Here is a 17,312-nt window from a genome sequence, read left to right as displayed (position 1 = left end):
AAGCCAGATTTGAACCACCCTGCAGGAGTGAATCAAACAAACAAAAACAGAGCAACAGCACCCTGAATTTCACTTTTTATTGAGAACTTTTCAAGCTTGATATTATCAGTACCAGAGCCGAGCAAAAGGGGCGTGGCCTCTTAAAGGTCACTCAGAGCTGTGTCTCCATGCAGCCGTTGTCCTTAAACACTTGATTGTCTGAGAAACTCGCTGCGTTCTGACCGACGTTGACCTCTGGCTGAGGGTTTTCGCCCTCCAGATAAGAACCGCTGGCTGAAAGCTGCGTTTTAGAAACACAAATCTACGTGGCGTTGCAGCGAGCGTGCACGGTGGAAGCAGCCATGAGCATGCATCTGCTGAAATAAATGGGGTTAAACAATGTTGAACTGGCAGACGGAGGCCTTTTCGTCTTTACAGTTCTGGTCAGACCACTTCCCTTGGGAGGCCACAGACAGGACGGCGCAGTTCTGGGACTGGCCGCCGTCTGGCTGAGGGGACCGACTGTTGGACGCGTCCCAGTTTTTGTATGTAAGGTCCAAGCCGGTCTGGTCCACCCAAGCGCCCTCCTTCACCATGTCGGTCGCGCCGAGCCAGACCTGCTCGCCGGGGCCGATGCTCTGGCGGATGTAGTCTCTGAGCTGGTCGTTCTCGTCGCTGGACGACGGCGTGCCGAGGACGCCGCCGAGGTTGTTGCAGTCCTCACTGGCAGTGTGGTAGCCTTTCCTCACAGGGTCCACCAGGTAGCACTTTCTGTGGATCTTTATGCCTTTCAAACAGACTGGAAAAGATGGACAAACGGTCACCTGCTCCATCAGCTGAGTGGGATTTTGGACATTTTGGAAGTCCTCCAGTAATTTCTCACGAACTGGAGCTCAAAAAAGACCAAATTGTGACGTGTAAGAACTGTAGAGAGGGTTGTCCACCTCACCTCATCACCCCCCCAGCTCATTTCACCTGAATCTGCCTCATCAGATCCCCTCCCCTCACCTGACCTCCATGACAAAGTGGTTCCAGTGATAATCATACGGCGTTACACACCTGAGAGGAACCTGCCGTTAACCTACGGTAACGTTACACCTCATTTGTAGATGTTGCTGACTTATTTGGAAACAAGGGACAGATTGGTGAAGGGAGGTGTGCTACCAGTCTGCAGGGCTTGTTGTTCCTTCAGCAGGTTCAGCTCGCTGACAATATCGTTGATCTGTTTCTGGAGCTGCTCAATGGCCGCGTCCTGTCTCTCTGGTTCTAGCAACAAATCAGAGGAACTCAAGTCACACGAGAAACTAACGGCATGTCGGCGTCACCACAGAAACCTGGTTAAAGAGAAGCAGGTCAGATCTGGACGCTGTACCTTTTTTCGCTGGTTTTCTCCTCGGCTGGTTCTGCTGAGCAGAACAGTGGAGCAGCAGCAGCACTCCCAGCAGCACACACACTCCTCGGAGCTCCATGGTCTGACCCTGTGAGTGAGACTGCTGCAGTGTGGACGCTCACAATTTATGCTCCTCACTCCTACACACACAGGCACACACAGGCACACACACACACACACACACACACACACACACACACACACACACACACACACACACACACACGCAGGCCGTCTTCCAAACAGGATAATATGTAAGTCTAAAACCATTTTCAGAAATAACAATCCAGCCGCGGAGGGGTTTTCCATGACTCCGACTCCACCGAGCGTGAATGTGAGCCGGGTCAGGTGGAGACTGGCGGGCAGGAGACGGTGGGAAGCAGTTTCCTCAGGAATTAAATGTCTCTGAACGCTCTGTTCACACTGGCTTTGGTCACTGACAAGTCTCCTTCATTTTCATGTGGAGGTCATTGATGGTGAGGTCACCAGGTGAGGCAGCAGCGATGGCTCCCACCAGAGGGAATCAGGCTGATCTGCCTTCAGCCTTGGTGAGGATTCGGCTTTTCATTCACTAAGTATTCCCAAAGTCCGTAGTCAGAGCTCCAGACATGAATAGGAGTTTGTTTTGTACCTTCCTTCTCCCGACCAGTGTGCGCGCACGCACACACACACACGCACACACACACACACACACACACACACACACACACACACACACACACACACAGTCTGAGGGAAGAGTGGAGACATCTGGACTTTTCTGTAAGGCTTCCATGTTACACCATCGTCTGCTGACACGTGGCAGAAACACAAGGACGCCGTCTGTTCTTCTAACTTCACATTTGTTTACCACAGAATAGTAAAATAAATCAAACTTTACATGGTAAAAAGACCTTTTTAAGCTCTTTGTGAAGCTCTTTTACAAAAGTACATGAAAAACTTTAGATTTTGTATAGAATTTTCAGATCTTACCTTTTATTTTGTGTTATTACGTATTAAATTATAAACTTGACATGGAAAACTGGTTGATAAATTAAAGGTTATTCATGATTATCAAGGTTAATCTTTTGGTTTCCATTTCAGCTTTGCCAAAATGTTACTTGTTACTTAAAACGTGGAGTTCTGTTCATATTTTTAATGGACAGAACTTCCAGCTGATGTCCTGTTGGCCTCGTCCAGCCAGGAGCTTCAGCTTGTCCTGGGACGGTTGGCAGCCGAGGGTGAAGTGGCTGAGGGATGAGATTCAGCACCTCCGAGTCTGAGGTCAAGGTTCTGGAGTTGAGGAGTTCATGGCCCTCAGGGTGGGGTTAAAGAGTGGGACAAAGGTGACGGGTAGATCGGTGCTGGGCGCTCCCTTTGAGACAGGGTGGGACGCTCAGTAGGTGCTTCCTAGGGAGGCGTTCCAGGCGAGGACGGCCCAGGACACGCTGGGGACACGATGTCCCTCAGCTGGTCTGGGAACGCCTCAGAATCCTCCTGGAGGAGCTGGAGGATTTGCAGCGAGGGAAGTCTGGGCTTAGACTGCTTCCGGTGCGACCCAGCCCCGGAAAAGCAGATGAATAAGAATGAGAATCGGAATTATTGACTTTAGATGAAACTTGAAGGGCTGGAAAGATGCTTTAGAGTGAAGTAAATATTTTCATGCTTTTGGGAGATTATTCTGAACTTTTTTCTGAGTAAAGCTAGTATGAGAATCAAGCCATGGCTAACCTGGGACATGTGCCAGCCCATAGTTTTTATACCTACATTAGAGTCAAGAGTAGTCAGTTTGAAGACTTGGAACAAAAAGTTAAGATATGAATTATGGTTTTAACTAAGGAAAATGACTGTAGAGACCCCAAAGAGTTAGAAAACCTGTGTGTGTGTGTGTGTGTGTGTGTGTGTGTGTGTGTGTGTGTGTGGTGTGTGTGTGTGTGTGTGTGTGTGTGTGTGTGTGTGTGGTGTGTGTGTGTGTGTGTGTGTTCCAGCATAAAAAACAAAAATACTGTCATATATTGAGGTTTACACTCCAGGAATTTTCCATTCTTTTTCCTGTTAAATTGAATTACCAAAAAAAAATCGTAACCATCTGTGCAACATTGTTTATCGTGTTGTTGTTGATGATGATGATGATGATGGGAGTGAGGAACGCCTAGTTCTAGTCCAGAAGTTCACCATTGAAGGAGTATTCAACTGAATCATGTGATTAACGCACTGTGATAGGTTGCTTATGAAAACCACTTATCTGATCTGCTCATCAGTTTTAAAATTTTATTAGAAACTTTCCATGTACACATGCAGCAAACTTAACCGAAGAAGCCAACTTTCTGTTGCTTCTTTCCCAAACTCTCCTCCTGCTCGAGAAGCTTCATGAGTGGAGCATGAAGAGCCTTCCCAACTCGTTTACCTGCCTGGAAATGGGAAAAGCATTTGGTGTGACACCTCATACGTTCGTACAAAACAGTTTAATGAAAAGCAGAAAATGTTAGGAAATGAACTGAGGGCGATTGCGTAATAACTGGACATCTACAGTATCTGTCAAGAGGAGTAAACCAAGAGCAACTGTCATTGGCCACATTCTTCCACTAACTTTTATCCACCACAGCTGCTTATTTTTGGCTTTTGTTGGTGCTCACACCATTTAATGTCTAAGGCATTATTTCTGCAGAACTTAAACAAATTCACAGGTTTACGATTCTCTTAACACAAAATAGTCCAATTTGTGCTGGAAAGACACACAAAAAGGTTGATTTAACACTTCATACCTGTGCATTTTAGCTAAAGCTATATTAATGTTTAATGTAAAAATGAAAAAAATCAAATTCCAGCAGCTCCAGTGAGGAGGCCCTGACAGAGGACTCACCTCTGTCATTTCAAAGATGCTCTCCGGATCAAGGCTGCCCCCTCCCACCTTACGTGTGCAGGTGACCGTGCCCTTGTGTGTGACAGACATGATGAGGCTCGCCACAGAGCACGCCTTCTCCTGCAGAGTGGCATCAACGATGTGGCGGTGGCCCACCTACGGCGAAACGAGATGGCTTGTGAGTGTGCGTGTTGCCTCTGTGTTATGGCGGGTGTAAAAACAGCAGAGCTTACTTTGCACAGCGTCACTATACAAGGGACATTCTCTACGTTAAGCCTCATGCAGTCATACGGGTCATCCGACAGCTCTATGTCTTTTCCTCCTTCATCATCAGATGATATGAAAACTTTGGGGATTCTGTCAAGAAAATTGTCACAAGAATAGCTGTCAGATATAACGTAAATCAGCGGATCCATTCAAGCCAAATCAACTCTTACTTTGTGTTGAAAAGAGCGGCCTTGATAGCGATCGACATGGCATCGTAAAGATTTCCATCACACTGCAGGAGCTGTGGAAAAATGTTCATGCGAGACTTCATGGTTGGATCTGAAACCTACATATCCAATAGCCCAACTGTTTCAGTCAGCCAGAAGCATCTGGACTCGCTCACCAGCACATCAACATACAGCACCCAGCAGTGTTCTCCTGGACTGATGCAGAGCCTCTTCAGGTCGATGCTGTGTTTGTTATTAAAGACTCGGTACAGGGTGTTACTTAGCTCTGTGCCCAGCTCTTCACCTCCTCTGCCCTCAAACTCAGGAGTTGCATTTGCTGAACTAGAAATTAGAAATAGAATAAACAGGTGATGGGACAAGAGTCATCTGTTAGATTAAGATGATTTTAAATATGCTATATTGAAATATAGTAAATACATGTTAGGCACAACACCACCACCTAGTGGCAGTTCATAAAAACACTAGAATATCCAAAGTTAAAAAGGTCTAATCAACATACCCACCAATCAACAAAGAACTCCAAGTAACCTTCGTTTGGTACCATGGGCCTTGGTTTCCCTATTTCGGTCTTAATCCCTACTAGAACGACAGTATGTCCCTAAAAAGAACACAAAAGCCTTGTAAAAGTAATCCTGTAAAAGCATTTACAACAATAATGGATTTAATGTTGGACAGAAGGAGGCTACACATTTGGAAGTGATGTTTGTGGGTAAGGAGATATTTCTGAGCGTCTGTGTCAACATGATGTATGGCACTTAAGCCAATAATATTGCTTTTAATATACTGTACTTACCAGTGTGACTTTGGCAGAGCCGTCAGTGTTGGAAACCACGTCCGTCTCTATCTCCATGTGTCTGTAATCCTCACAGCCTCGGCCATCCACCCTTAAGTCATCCTAAGAGCAAGAATCATGTCAACAATGCTTCAGTTAGCAGAAGCTAGCATAGCGAGCGAATAGCACGTCAAAATCAGTAAACGCTGCTTTAGAGATCCAGAGGACCAAATGCGAATTAAACTTCAAATGATAAAATTTAAAAACCTTACCCGTATACCATGCAAAATGTAAACTTTTTCAGCTTCACTGACTTCTACTGCTGCCATCATGTAAAATCGGTCGGAATCATGTGTTTGTGCCGCAGAACTACGTCATCAAAAGGCGACGACCCATGTCTGAACGCTTCCGGATTTCTTTTTTTTTTTAACAAATGTAATTTCACAAAAAAATACAATAGAAGCATGGTTTGGGCCGAGTTACAAAATGGGTAAAAGGGACTCATTCCATGTATCCACCTTTTCAGTTAAATGCAGTTATTTTTCACGACTGAAGCCCTGACATTTAACATTTCGATCGAAGTGTTAAGCTACGCACGAATGGCTAACTTGAACATAATCATATCAACTTTTTTCGAATCTAAATCTCTTTCCTTAAAGAAGCCATTTGTAAAAATAATAGTAAGGATGTTTGGAGAAATCAAGTTTGTCTCTCCCAAAACAATCAGCTAACCAGCCCATGATGCTTTAAATGCGGTTGTCCAATATTTATAGTGATTTATATGAGCTGAGCCTGGGAGAAAGTGCTCCTGACAGACAGCGAACGGGGAACACCGGGATCTCGGACTTCCTCGTTTGCGCCGTGTGTTGTTCCACCGACGGCTGCGATCAGCACCCAGAGAAAAGCCTGCTGAAATAAGGCAGAGCTGTGCTGCATGACCCGGTCGGGCTACAGAGTCCACGAACAAACTGACAAATTTAGTGTCGTCGAATCCGAGGCGAGGGTGAAAGCGGAGCCGAGCCCCGCAGACCGGAGAGGCTAGCTGGGATCGCGCTAACCGACCGAGAGGCGGCTTTGCTCGTCATTTTCTTTTCTTTTCTTTTTAAATTTAAACCTACGCGTACAGGACCGAAAGGAACTTTGTCTACCGATCAGGATACTACGAGGTATGTTATAATTAAAGTAGCCCGAGAGTCTAGATGCAGACTTGAGATCCAGTTTTCCCATTCAGTTGCCACATTTACTTCCTGTTTTATTTCCGCCAGTTTATTAATATTAGATCACTAAAACACCACCATCTAATCCAAGAAAATATAATGGTAATTTTAGACATTTAAATGTAACTAAACTCATAACACTTGACCGGTTCTTTTAGCAATATTATCGTTTTTGGTGATAGCATCGTTTTATTGAACGAGTAAAATCGGTCTCCACAGCTGAGGTGGGTCCCGGTCCGGGTCCAGGTCCCGGTCCGGGTCCAGGTCCGGGACTATGGTCGTTATTCATCAGATCATTTATTGGCACTGTTCCTTTAGGAAGTGTGAAGGGATGTTTCCTGGCAGATGTCAATTTTCAGCTTGTGCAAAACGGTCATCTGTGTGTGTGTGTGTGGTGTGTGTGTGTGTGTGTGTGTGTGTGTGTGTGCGCGTGTGTGTCCTCCTATACTGACCCGTATCACAGGTATTAACCCTTTGACGCCACCGTGCATGTATACTTTACACTTGTAGTTTTATTTCCTCTGGGAAGAACTGAATGTATTTATTGCGTTATATGTTTCCTGTCACTGGCTGTCACATTCTTATTCCAAATGGAGCTTAAACATTGGCCTTGTGGGGCCTGGTTCCCAATGCTGTCAGCTCTCCCAGTCAGGGATGGGGGAGGGGGGGTTCTGCAGGGTCCTTTTGTGTTCTGTCATGGTAATGAGGTCTTGGCGGTTCTTGGCGTTCAGGTCTGGGATCATAGATTCTTTCATCCATCTGCTTTTGCCTGATGTGCCTCTGTGTTGCAACATCCAGCTCTTGTTCCTCATTAGCAGAGTTCCAGACAGGCTTAAAACCAATGATCATCATGACACCACTAGATCAGGTTTAGTCTCTCACCCGTGCAGAGTAAAACCTGTCCGTCAGGAGAGTGAATCACTTACATGTGGAGGAGTAACGGCGGTAATTTGGGTTTCGTTTGAGTTTGACTTCAAGATTTGACATGTAAACTGTCCTAACTCATTGTTAAAGTTCTGTCCAACATGGAGGTGTATTTCTAATCAAGGTTCTACACTTAAAGGCCAAACTTGAGCGACACCTCGTCGTCACCTATTTCCCTCCGGTTATTTTATGTTTTATTTGTCAGGATATTTTCAAACCTTCTTCTTCTTGCTGGTGTTTAGCAGCAGTTTTCTGTACTAACATCACCATTAAATTCTCATCAAGCTAAAACTGGTGCAGGAACTGTTGGCAGATGACGCCTGTGTATTTTGTAGAGTTCATCCTGTGGGAATCACGAGTGCTGGAGACTTGTTATGTTATATGTTAGTTTGGGTCTCAGTAATGAGCCACCAGAGTAATGATGCCCACCTCTGTGAGCCCATATAAAAGAGGTAAATATCAGCACCGAAGGTGAAATATGCCAGTGAATTTTAATTAAATCCATCCAGGGGAAGTTGATTAATTTCTGCCTGATTGTGCTGCGTTTTGATTGAATTTTGATGACTTTTCTGTCTCTGGGGTAGATTATTTGTACAAAATATGACTGAGCCATCTGCAACTATTGCAGCCATAACATTTAGTTCCTTGTTTTTACGGACTCGTTTTAGACCAGATCTGCTTTCACCAGCAGTTTGCAGCTGTTTCGCCCTCTGATGTCATTTATCCTGCATCGGCTGATGCTTCCTGGGCCTCATTGTGCTGATTCACTGTCTCATTCTTGCCTATTTTCTTTGTATTTATCAGACATTTGGAGCTCTGAATTGTTGTGGCACAGCACCAGTTATTAATTAATGCTCATCTTACATTAACCTGCATGTCCTCGTTAACCTAAAGTAGCTCATCATAAACACACATAAACATGCTCTAGACCACCAGTGTGGCAACTTAAAGTTACCTGGTGATAAACGCCAAGTTTCTAAAACATACAGGCATTAAAGTGGACACCTAAAATGTATATGACATTTAAGTGTGTGGGAGCTGATGGGATTGTTCCTGTTGAAATGCCATGATAGTTGTTCATATTGTAATATGTGAGGCTCTTTTCTAATTCCAGTCTTTCATTCCCCCCGTCCTCGTCCTCGTCCTCGTCCTCCTCCCCATCAGATTTTACAGTATGTGGCTGGAGCCACGGGCACGCTAGGATGAAGAGCGCAGCACACCGCACCAGGGACATCGAGCGGCAAGCTGGCTACCTGAAGCCCGAGCACTGCGCCCCTCCCCCGCCCCGCAGTGGCGCCGACACCATGTGGTTCATTCGTGATGGATGTGGCATCGTGTGCGGCGTCATCACCTGGTTCCTGGTTTTCTATGCAGAGTTTGTGGTGGTTTTCGTCCTGCTATTGCCCGCCAAAAACATGGCGTACAGCCTCTTCAACGGGCTGATCTTCAGCACACTGGCTTTCCTCGCCCTCGCCTCTCACGCCAAGGCCATGTGCACAGACCCGGTTAGTTTTACAACATTGTCTTATCCTGTCGAAGTTTTGATTAGTATTTCTTTTGGTTTAGGTCTATTTTTAACTCGGTAATTTATCATTCAGGAAAATGATTTTGTTGATAAAGTTTGATAAAGTTTTTGTTGCTTCCTCCCGTCAGAGCAGAAAGTTCTGCAGCTTTTAATGCTTTTGTCTCCATCTCTTGCTCAGGGCGCGGTGCCCAAAGGAAACGCTACCAAAGAATTCATCGAAAGCCTGCAGCTGAAGCCAGGCCAGGTGGTGTACAAGTGCCCCAAGTGCTGCAGCATCAAGCCAGACAGAGCTCACCACTGCAGGTACCAGGGGGTGCCGGTGGATCCGCTGTTTAATCCACCCTCTACCTTTCTGTGTGTGTGCCTGATGATACAGGGATCCTCTTGAGATGCTTCACTGGGATCTCATGTTAGCAGAAGCACAAAAATATCACTGAGCATTTCAGACCGGATGAGCGTCAGTGTGGTTTCATTCTCTTAAATATGTGGTTTAGGAATCATCCTTGGATCAACAACTGCGGTCCAAACTTCCAGTGTTGGAGTATAACACTGTCTATAAATGGGTTTATATCTGGACATCTATAAATGTGTTGATATGGTTGAAGTGTCGGGGTCCACTGAGAGGGTAGCTTGTACGTTTTTACGCTACCTCACTGACCTTATCTCTGCTTTGTGTGTGTGTCCAGTGTGTGTAAACGCTGCATCAAAAAGATGGACCACCACTGTCCCTGGGTGAACAACTGCGTCGGAGAGAACAACCAGAAATACTTTGTGCTTTTCACGGTGAGACGACAATGTGGCAACACACACACGTAACATGTCGCACACGCGTAACATGTCGCACACGCGTAACATGTCGCACACGCGTAACATGTCACACGTGTAACATGTCGCGTGTGTTCCTGCTCTTCTGTTGAAGCCTGATGGCCCCAGCAGGACACAGAAGGTTGGAAACTTCAGGATTTACAACCCTTTTCATCCTGGTAGTTTAGCTAGCCCGACATCCACTGCAGGACTTTTCTGTTATTCTGAAAATATCCGACGCAAATAAAAAGGTTTGCAGGGTGACTTTGCACATTTGGGACTCATTTCATCTTCCAGGGAGGCCAGACCTTTGCCTGCCATTTGCACAATAAACCGTTTCAGGTTTCAGACCACATTAGGTGAATCGGTTAACGTTAATGCTGTCTTTTGTCCTACCTCTCTTACCAGATGTATATCGCACTCATATCCTTCCATGCACTAATCATGGCGGCCTTCCATTTTGTTTTCTGCTTTGACCAAGACTGGACAAGTGAGTAAACTAGTGTGGAGATGTGAACTGTTGCCATATTGACCTGTTGAGAGGGACAGGTTTGGTTGCTACTGAATAAACAGGCCTTTAGAATAAGCCAGAGCTCTCAGAGAGTCTGTAATTAGGCTCCGACAGCCGTACGTGTGCGCTGACTGTGATGCTGTTGCTCCTCCCTCCAGAGTGCAGCTATTTTTCTCCACCGGCAACCGTCATCCTCCTCATCCTCCTCTGCTTCGAGGGGCTCCTCTTTCTGATCTTCACGGCCGTCATGTTCGGGACCCAGGTCCATTCTATCTGCAGTGATGAGACGGTGAGTAAAGGCGGACACGAGTTCACGTCTCGTCCAGTCCCTCCATGACTTCACCCTTCCTAACGTGTGAGCTGCTCGATGCTCTTTGATGTCTTTGATCTACAGACACCTACCGTGATGACAGTGTTTCTGTGTGTGCACCCACCACTGGAGGCACCAGGCTAACATGTCCTCCTTGTTTGGTCCATCTTGTCCTCACAGGGCATCGAGCAGCTCAAGAAGGAGGAGCGAAGATGGGCCAAGAAGTCGAAGTGGATGAATATGAAGGTGGTGTTTGGCCACCCCCTCTCCATCAGCTGGCTGAATCCCTTCGTGGTGCCGGACCACGGCAAGGCTGACGTCTACCAGTACATCGTATGAAAGGAGCGCAGACGCGGCTACACTGACATGGTTAGATGTGTCGGGCTCCAAGACACCACCTTGTAAATGTTGATTCGTTTTTTATGTCGTTCCTTTGTGGAGCTGACTGAGGAACGAGCTGCAGGTGCGACTGGACAATAAGCACTTGTTAAGCAGCATCCGGACTGAATTCCTTCTTCCTGCAGCCTGTCGGACCATTTCCATGACAACGTGACAGAATGAGATGCCTCCACACACACCCAGCGCTCCCATCTAGGTGGACCTGCACCAACAGTGGATGGGTTCGATTCCCTATTCGACTGCTATCTCGGGAACACTAAATAAAACTTTATTTTAAACAGCTCGTGAAAATTTGAATCTTTTTGTTTTTCACTCATTAAAAGCTTCTTTTTTTTCCCACTTTTTGCTGCGTGCTGGCGTCGACAGTTCCAGGAGCATCGATGCCAACGTGTTTGCTCACAGTCGTCAACCATCAGCGGCTCAGAGGGACGGTCGGGGAATAAAGCAATAAACTGAGCGCTGTGGTTCACCTGTGGCTCATGCAGGTCGTCGTGGTTGCTGCCCTGAATGGAGCCGCCATGTTTTAAAAGGTGCAGATGTTCAATGTTGCATATTCTTAAAAATTAGAACCTCAAAGCTCGAAGCATTTAACTGTAAAAAATGCTGGAACTGTTTGATGGCCGTGCTGGAATCAGGAAATGTGGTGTTTGAGGTCAAGGCTTTGGGTCGTAGAAGGAGCAACACAACACAGCAGCTCTGCTGGTCTGGAACGACTCGACCAATTTCACTGGTGAGGAGAATGAAATAAAAACACACAAACACTGATGCAGAGGCAAATCTTGTTCTGGGTGCGTGAGTTTATTTATTGTGATTTATGATCTTTTTAAAATGTCATCATTGGGCAGTAGTTGAAATGGAGGCGACAACACATTGATGGCTGATTCACATCAGTCTCTAATCTCATGGAACACTTTCAAGCTTTCTTCTCAGGGTTAACTTAAGTTCATGATTTTCATCAAACCGAGCGGCTTCCTGTTAACATCTGGAGGAAAAAACACCCCCACTGTGGCTGAATAAGTTCTCCCTAAACTGAAATGAAATCCTTTTCCACTGGTTGAAGATAACATTCTGCTATTGCTAATAAGTTGTTATCCACTTCTCTACTGAATCCACAACCATGCGCCTTTTCCAGGCATTTATCTTTGTCCGTGAACCAAAAACATACCACATATCCCCAAAAGGTGCGAGCACATAGTGAGTGTACATCGTCTGTGGCTGCTGACGTGTGTGGAGCAGAAGCCCTGCGTGCTGCCTCACGGCTGCCATCACATTATGGGACACACGTGAATCACAATACAAAATGTTATCAGCTACCATTATGCAGGAATATAATATGTTTTCAAGTTAACTAATGTGAAATAAAACACTTCCGTGATATGTTCAGGCAGTGTAAGTGGACTTCAGTAAATAGATTTAGCTGACTTAAGCTAAAGAACCTTCTAGAAGCACATGATGTCATTTCCTGTTGCTTACATGAGTACAAAGTTATTGCATTGACAGCTCCAGTGAAATCGGGGGAACCTTTAGTCTGTGGAGGATGGGGGACTGGAACCAAAAGAGTCACGCCTCGTTCATTGGGGAAATGTTGGGGCGCAACTCACTGAGGGTGAGTGATGCTACACTCTGCTTTGGTGTGAGATGTTCAAGCTAGGAACGTGCACACGTATCGTAAGAAGAGCTGCCTTGTGAGCCATGCTCGTGTGTTCACATTGAAGCTGTTAAGAACAGCAAATAAAAGGTTGGAGACGCAGGTGACGAGTGAAGCAGACCAGAGCCCAGTCTTTCAGTGCTACATTAGCATTATGAAAGTGTCAGTATGCCTCCTCTAATAGTTGCTGCATTTAGAATCTTCTTCTTGAGCATGCATAAATTATGCGAGTGTTGCGGTAACTCCAAGACAGCTTTCGTCCTCAGACAACTGCATAACGTGCAGCATGTGCTGCTTCATGCTGACGGCATGTGCATAGCATCCATAGCCAATGACACTGGTAGCTTTCTCATTGGGACCACATCTTTTCCTCACATATTGTCTGTTAGCTCCACAATTGATGTGCTTTGTTGACTAAAGCTAGCTTAATTTTTGCATCATCATAAGCCTGCAGAGATAAAAACGACTTCAGGAATCCATTAGCTTGTCTCCACCAGCTGTGCTGCAGTTGGATTTTAGAAGAGGCCTGAAGAGGGCTGCACCTCAGCTGAGCTGGCACAGCTCTTCCTCCTGCATGGGAATTCTACTCATTCCTAAAGAGAATGGGGTGTTTAGCTAATAAGGTGTAATTACCAAAATACTTTTCTTTGGCGAAAGGTACGAATCAGAGGAAACTGGGCAGGAGTCAGCGGGTGGAGACGAGGCTGATTATTCATCCTTGGTGACGGTGTGTTGCTGCGCATCCTGCGGTGAGACCCACTGCAGTACCAGCAGGCCGGAGAAGGTCAAGGAGATGCCAACCCACCACAGTGTAATCTGGGCTTCACCAAAGATCAGCTGCCCAAGGAACGCCTGCAAAAAATGGACGATATTGAGTCTGGCCTGCTACACTTGGGGGGGGAAGATCGAAACAAGCAGGTGTCACTCACAGAAGATATGAAGTTAGAGGCAGTGGTGGTCACAGTGGTCCAGGTGGAGGAAGACGAGTGCCTGAGAGCTTTGGCCAGGAAGGTCCACATCACAGCATTGCAGGTGAAGAGCAGCCCTCCACACAGGAGCCTCAGGGGGATGTGGAGCTGGAGGAGAACAATTATAACGGCTGAGTCCTGGTCTGTGCGGAGCCGGAGTGTTTTGATCGTTCCACAAATGATATGGTTGTAAGGAGGTTTTGAGAATGTGATCAGACAGCAGGTTTCAGAATAAACATCATCTTTGTAAATGTTTGTATCGTGATGGACCCCTCCCCATCTCCCTGTTAGGATGAACCGGAGAAAGCTGAAGGTGACGAACAGAGCTGTGCGCGGGCGGTGACGTCACTCCGTGACGTGAAAGGAGAGAGTGAAGGTCACAAAAGCCCCCGAGGACCTAATGGTTCTTTCTGAAACCTTCGTAAGGGTTATTTCAAAACAAGCCCGGCTCAAAAGCACTGCGGTAACACAATTGTGTCCTCACTCTCTGCATTGTCATTAAGCACACGGGCACGGCGCGGGCGCGCTGCGGCACGATGCTGATGCTGGTGCTCATGGTGACGCCGGTGCTGGTGCTGGTGCTGATGCTGAGGAGTCAGCGGGGGAGACGACTGGGACTGATTTCTCAAAGGGAAATCTCCCCCTTCACGCGTCTGCCTGGCACGATTCACCGCAGCCTCCGCAACGCATTAATAATGAACTTTAACGACGCCTCACCCGGTCACAGGCGCTAGTTTCGTCCGCCTGTCGAAATTTCCGCTGCTCTCCCCATGTCCGGAGTCCGGTTTCACACACCCCCTTCAGATAGTCGGCTCCCAGGGACAGCTTAGCCGTCGACGACGCCACGGCCCCCAGGAAGCCCGCCAGCAGTGCATAGAAAACACCCGGGAACATGACGACGGTGTCTAATCCATCCCTACATGTCTGAGGTTGCCTCTTGTCTGCATGACATGTGTGTGTGTGTGTGTGTGTGTGTGTGGTGTGTGTGTGTGTGTGTGTGTGTGTGTGTGTGTGTGTGTGTGCGCGCGCCGCCGTGATCCTGCACTTTCTACATGCAGCCGTCCGGTGGCAGTCTCACAACACATGGCCAACAAGAGCAGCTCCGTAATTGGACAGTTAGAGTATTGAGGAACTCTGGGAAATGTAGTTTATAATGTTGCGTGCACGCGTGCGTGCATGCCCTTTATTAAGAAACTAGGCCACTCCACAGGCTACCGAAAAAAATAGAAATATATTTACGTCACTGGGAACAGAGAGAGGATCCCACACCAGATTATATTCACATCTTTGTAATAACGGAAGAATGAATGAATTTGACACCTTAGTTTTAGTAAAACAGAAATCCAGGGTGTTATTAGAGAGGAAATGAAGGAAATGTGGCCAAAGCAGTGGGGTGAAATAGACAATAACACTGGACTAAAGAGAATATGGTTCATGATCAAAATAATAGTGGCAGACGCGAGCAGCCTGCGAGGGCTTGTTGTGTACGTGCTTGACCAGCAGGTGGTGCTATTAAACCATCTGTATTTGTTCCTGATTACCAGCCAGTTACCAGCCTGATTACCAGCCAGTTTTCCAGCCTGATTACCAGCCGATTACCAGCCTGATTACCAGCCAGTTTACCAGCCTGATTACCAGCCTGATTACCAGCCAGTTTTCCAGCCAGTTACCAGCCTGATTACCAGCCTGATTACCAGCCAGTTTACCAGCGTTACCAGCCTGATTACCAGCCTGATTACCAGCCAGTTTACCAGCCAGTTTTCCAGCCTGATTACCAGCCAGTTTACCAGCCTGATTACCAGCCTGATTACCAGCCTGATTACCAGCCAGTTTTCCAGCCAGTTTACCAGCCTGATTACCAGCTGATTACCAGCCAGTTTACCAGCCAGTTTACCAGCCTGATACCAGCCTGATTACCAGCCAGTTTACCAGCCAGTTTACCAGCCTGATTACCAGCCAGTTTTCCAGCCTGATTACAGCCAGTTTACCAGCCTGATTACCAGCCTGATTACCAGCCTGATTACCAGCCATTCACACCGGATCATTTGATACAAACACAAACTGCGGTTCAGGATTTTAAAGACGTTCTTACAGTGAATATTTATGGTACCAGCACATGTGGGAATAAAAGGAAATGAAATAAAGTTGCAAAGGAGGATTAAACTATTAACTAAGGAGGATTAAACTATTAACTAGCTATAACAGATGCAAATTATATTCACAAGAGATCAGGGCAGTTGTGAATTTACCCCCTTAAGAGCAGGATTGCAGGGCTGATTTTGATAATTAGCTGCATTCATTTACTGGCAACTAGTCGAGCTTCCCACCAATTTTAATTAGGACAGCTAATTAGTGACATTTGGCGCTAATTAGAAATAAGAGATGTTACACATCTAAGAATAGAAATGCAACAGTGTTAGTTTGTCAGGACTCCTGCACTCTGTTGAAAATGTCACATTTACCCAAAAATAGATGATGAAACTGGATTTATGGCCAGTCGACGTGTCTGATGTTCCAAATAAGCAAAATATGAACTGATGAAAACCGAAAGTCAGATAATGCACGAAAACTGAGCTGGTTGTGGAGCAGAAGAGAGCGCGTGAGCAGCACAAAATGTTGCTTCTGTCAGAGTCCTCTCTCATCCCACTGAGTTGCTTCCTGGACTATTCCTGGACTATTCCTGGACTATTCTCGGACTATTCCTGGACCATTCCTGGACTATTCCTGGACTGTTCCTGGACTGTTACCGGACTATTGCTGGACTATTCTGGCTCCTGGACTATTCCTGGATTATTCCTGGATTGTTCCTGGACTATTCTCGGACTATTCCTGGACTGTTCCTGGACTGTTACCGAACTATTCCTGGACTATTCTGGCTCCTGACTATCCTGGACCATTCCTGGACTATTCCTGGACTGTTCCTGGACTGTTCCTGGACTATTGCTGGACTATTCTGGCTCCTGGACTATTCCTGGATTATTCCTGGATGTTCCTGGACTATTCGGACTATTCCTGGACTGTTCCTGGACTGTTACCGAACTATTCCTGGACTATTCTGGCTCCTGGACTATTCCTGGACTATTTCTGGACTGTTCCTGGACTGTTCTTGGACTGTTACCGAACTATTCCTGGACTATTCTGGCTCCTGGACTATTCCTGGACTATTCCTGGATTGTTCCTGGACTATTCCTGGACTGGTCCTGGACTATTCCGGCTCCTGGACTATTCCATTAGCTGGTAGCTCCCTACTGCTGTGACAAACAGGGAAAGTGAGGCGTTAACACACACATCGGGGCTCCTGTATTTCCGTACAGCTGAGCCATAATTGAGCCCACGAGGGCTCATCTTTTAGAGCGTATTCACTTCCTTCCTTTGCCTTTGACCAACTTTTGCTCTTTTAGCCTGTGTTGGGCTCATTAATGTGACAGCGTTAACCATGACCTTTAACTCAGGTGTCAGACACTTCAGGAAAAATTGGTTAGAAAGTTAGAAAATACAGAATCTATCATGGAAACAAGAAATATATATAATGACCTTCTGCCATTTTTAATGATCTTATATCTGTAAA

The 17,312-nt window shown here is 46.3% G+C and overlaps 4 protein-coding genes across 4 annotated transcripts; 1 reads left to right on the top strand and 3 right to left on the bottom strand.

Moving 5' to 3' along the window:
• Window positions 1–63: 63 nt before the first annotated feature.
• On the bottom strand, window positions 64–1,511 carry LOC130518291 (tetranectin-like). The gene is made up of 3 exons (XM_057020765.1): window positions 1,352–1,511; window positions 1,144–1,245; window positions 64–778 (listed from the first exon to the last, which is right to left on the bottom strand). Exons 1-3 carry the CDS (start codon window positions 1,446–1,448, stop codon window positions 372–374), a joined length of 606 nt encoding a protein of 201 aa, XP_056876745.1. The 5' UTR covers window positions 1,449–1,511; the 3' UTR covers window positions 64–371.
• Window positions 1,512–3,605: 2,094 nt separating this feature from the next.
• exosc7 (exosome component 7) lies at window positions 3,606–6,001 on the bottom strand. The gene is made up of 8 exons (XM_057020603.1): window positions 5,711–6,001; window positions 5,460–5,561; window positions 5,170–5,264; window positions 4,822–4,987; window positions 4,649–4,719; window positions 4,445–4,568; window positions 4,212–4,367; window positions 3,606–3,759 (listed from the first exon to the last, which is right to left on the bottom strand). The coding sequence occupies exons 1-8, from the start codon at window positions 5,768–5,770 to the stop codon at window positions 3,655–3,657; spliced, it is 879 nt and encodes a 292-aa protein (XP_056876583.1). The 5' UTR covers window positions 5,771–6,001; the 3' UTR covers window positions 3,606–3,654.
• Window positions 6,002–6,295: 294 nt separating this feature from the next.
• On the top strand, window positions 6,296–11,411 carry LOC130518191 (palmitoyltransferase ZDHHC3-like). Its single transcript, XM_057020602.1, has 7 exons — window positions 6,296–6,604; window positions 8,744–9,084; window positions 9,283–9,407; window positions 9,791–9,887; window positions 10,317–10,398; window positions 10,578–10,708; window positions 10,910–11,411. Exons 2-7 carry the CDS (start codon window positions 8,782–8,784, stop codon window positions 11,066–11,068), a joined length of 897 nt encoding a protein of 298 aa, XP_056876582.1. The 5' UTR covers window positions 6,296–6,604; window positions 8,744–8,781; the 3' UTR covers window positions 11,069–11,411.
• A 482-nt stretch (window positions 11,412–11,893) lies between these two features.
• On the bottom strand, window positions 11,894–14,788 carry LOC130518193 (transmembrane protein 42). The gene is made up of 3 exons (XM_057020605.1): window positions 14,462–14,788; window positions 13,706–13,852; window positions 11,894–13,628 (listed from the first exon to the last, which is right to left on the bottom strand). The coding sequence occupies exons 1-3, from the start codon at window positions 14,636–14,638 to the stop codon at window positions 13,485–13,487; spliced, it is 468 nt and encodes a 155-aa protein (XP_056876585.1). The 5' UTR covers window positions 14,639–14,788; the 3' UTR covers window positions 11,894–13,484.
• Window positions 14,789–17,312: the final 2,524 nt, after the last annotated feature.

Source organism: Takifugu flavidus, chromosome 21 (assembly GCF_003711565.1).
Source record: "Takifugu flavidus isolate HTHZ2018 chromosome 21, ASM371156v2, whole genome shotgun sequence".
NCBI classification, from domain to species: Eukaryota; Metazoa; Chordata; class Actinopteri; order Tetraodontiformes; family Tetraodontidae; genus Takifugu; species Takifugu flavidus.
This window is presented reverse-complemented; position numbering and strand designations above follow the sequence as displayed.

Bases quoted from the DNA above. Each gene is read 5' to 3' on its own strand.
- LOC130518291 (XM_057020765.1), bottom strand. From the start codon at position 1,448: ATGGAGCTCCGAGGAGTGTGTGTGCTGCTGGGAGTGCTGCTGCTGCTC. The intron at 1,246-1,351 runs GTACAGCGTCCA...ATTTGTTGCTAG, and splicing joins GAGAAAACCAGCGAAAAAAG to AACCAGAGAGACAGGACGCG. The intron at 779-1,143 runs GTAGCACACCTC...CATCTTTTCCAG, and splicing joins ACAACAAGCCCTGCAGACTG to TCTGTTTGAAAGGCATAAAG.
- exosc7 (XM_057020603.1), bottom strand. From the start codon at position 5,770: ATGATGGCAGCAGTAGAAGTCAGTGAAGCTGAAAAAGTTTACATTTTG. The intron at 5,562-5,710 runs GTAAGGTTTTTA...TCTTGCTCTTAG, and splicing joins ACATTTTGCATGGTATACGG to GATGACTTAAGGGTGGATGG. The intron at 4,988-5,169 runs GTGGGTATGTTG...TCTAATTTCTAG, and splicing joins TTGGAGTTCTTTGTTGATTG to TTCAGCAAATGCAACTCCTG.
- LOC130518191 (XM_057020602.1), top strand. From the start codon at position 8,782: ATGAAGAGCGCAGCACACCGCACCAGGGACATCGAGCGGCAAGCTGGC. The intron at 9,888-10,316 runs GTGAGACGACAA...CTCTCTTACCAG, and splicing joins AATACTTTGTGCTTTTCACG to ATGTATATCGCACTCATATC. The intron at 10,399-10,577 runs GTGAGTAAACTA...TCCTCCCTCCAG, and splicing joins CTTTGACCAAGACTGGACAA to AGTGCAGCTATTTTTCTCCA.
- LOC130518193 (XM_057020605.1), bottom strand. From the start codon at position 14,638: ATGTTCCCGGGTGTTTTCTATGCACTGCTGGCGGGCTTCCTGGGGGCC. The intron at 13,853-14,461 runs GTGAGGCGTCGT...GTTCTCCTCCAG, and splicing joins AAACTAGCGCCTGTGACCGG to CTCCACATCCCCCTGAGGCT. The intron at 13,629-13,705 runs GTGAGTGACACC...CATTTTTTGCAG, and splicing joins CCTCTAACTTCATATCTTCT to GCGTTCCTTGGGCAGCTGAT.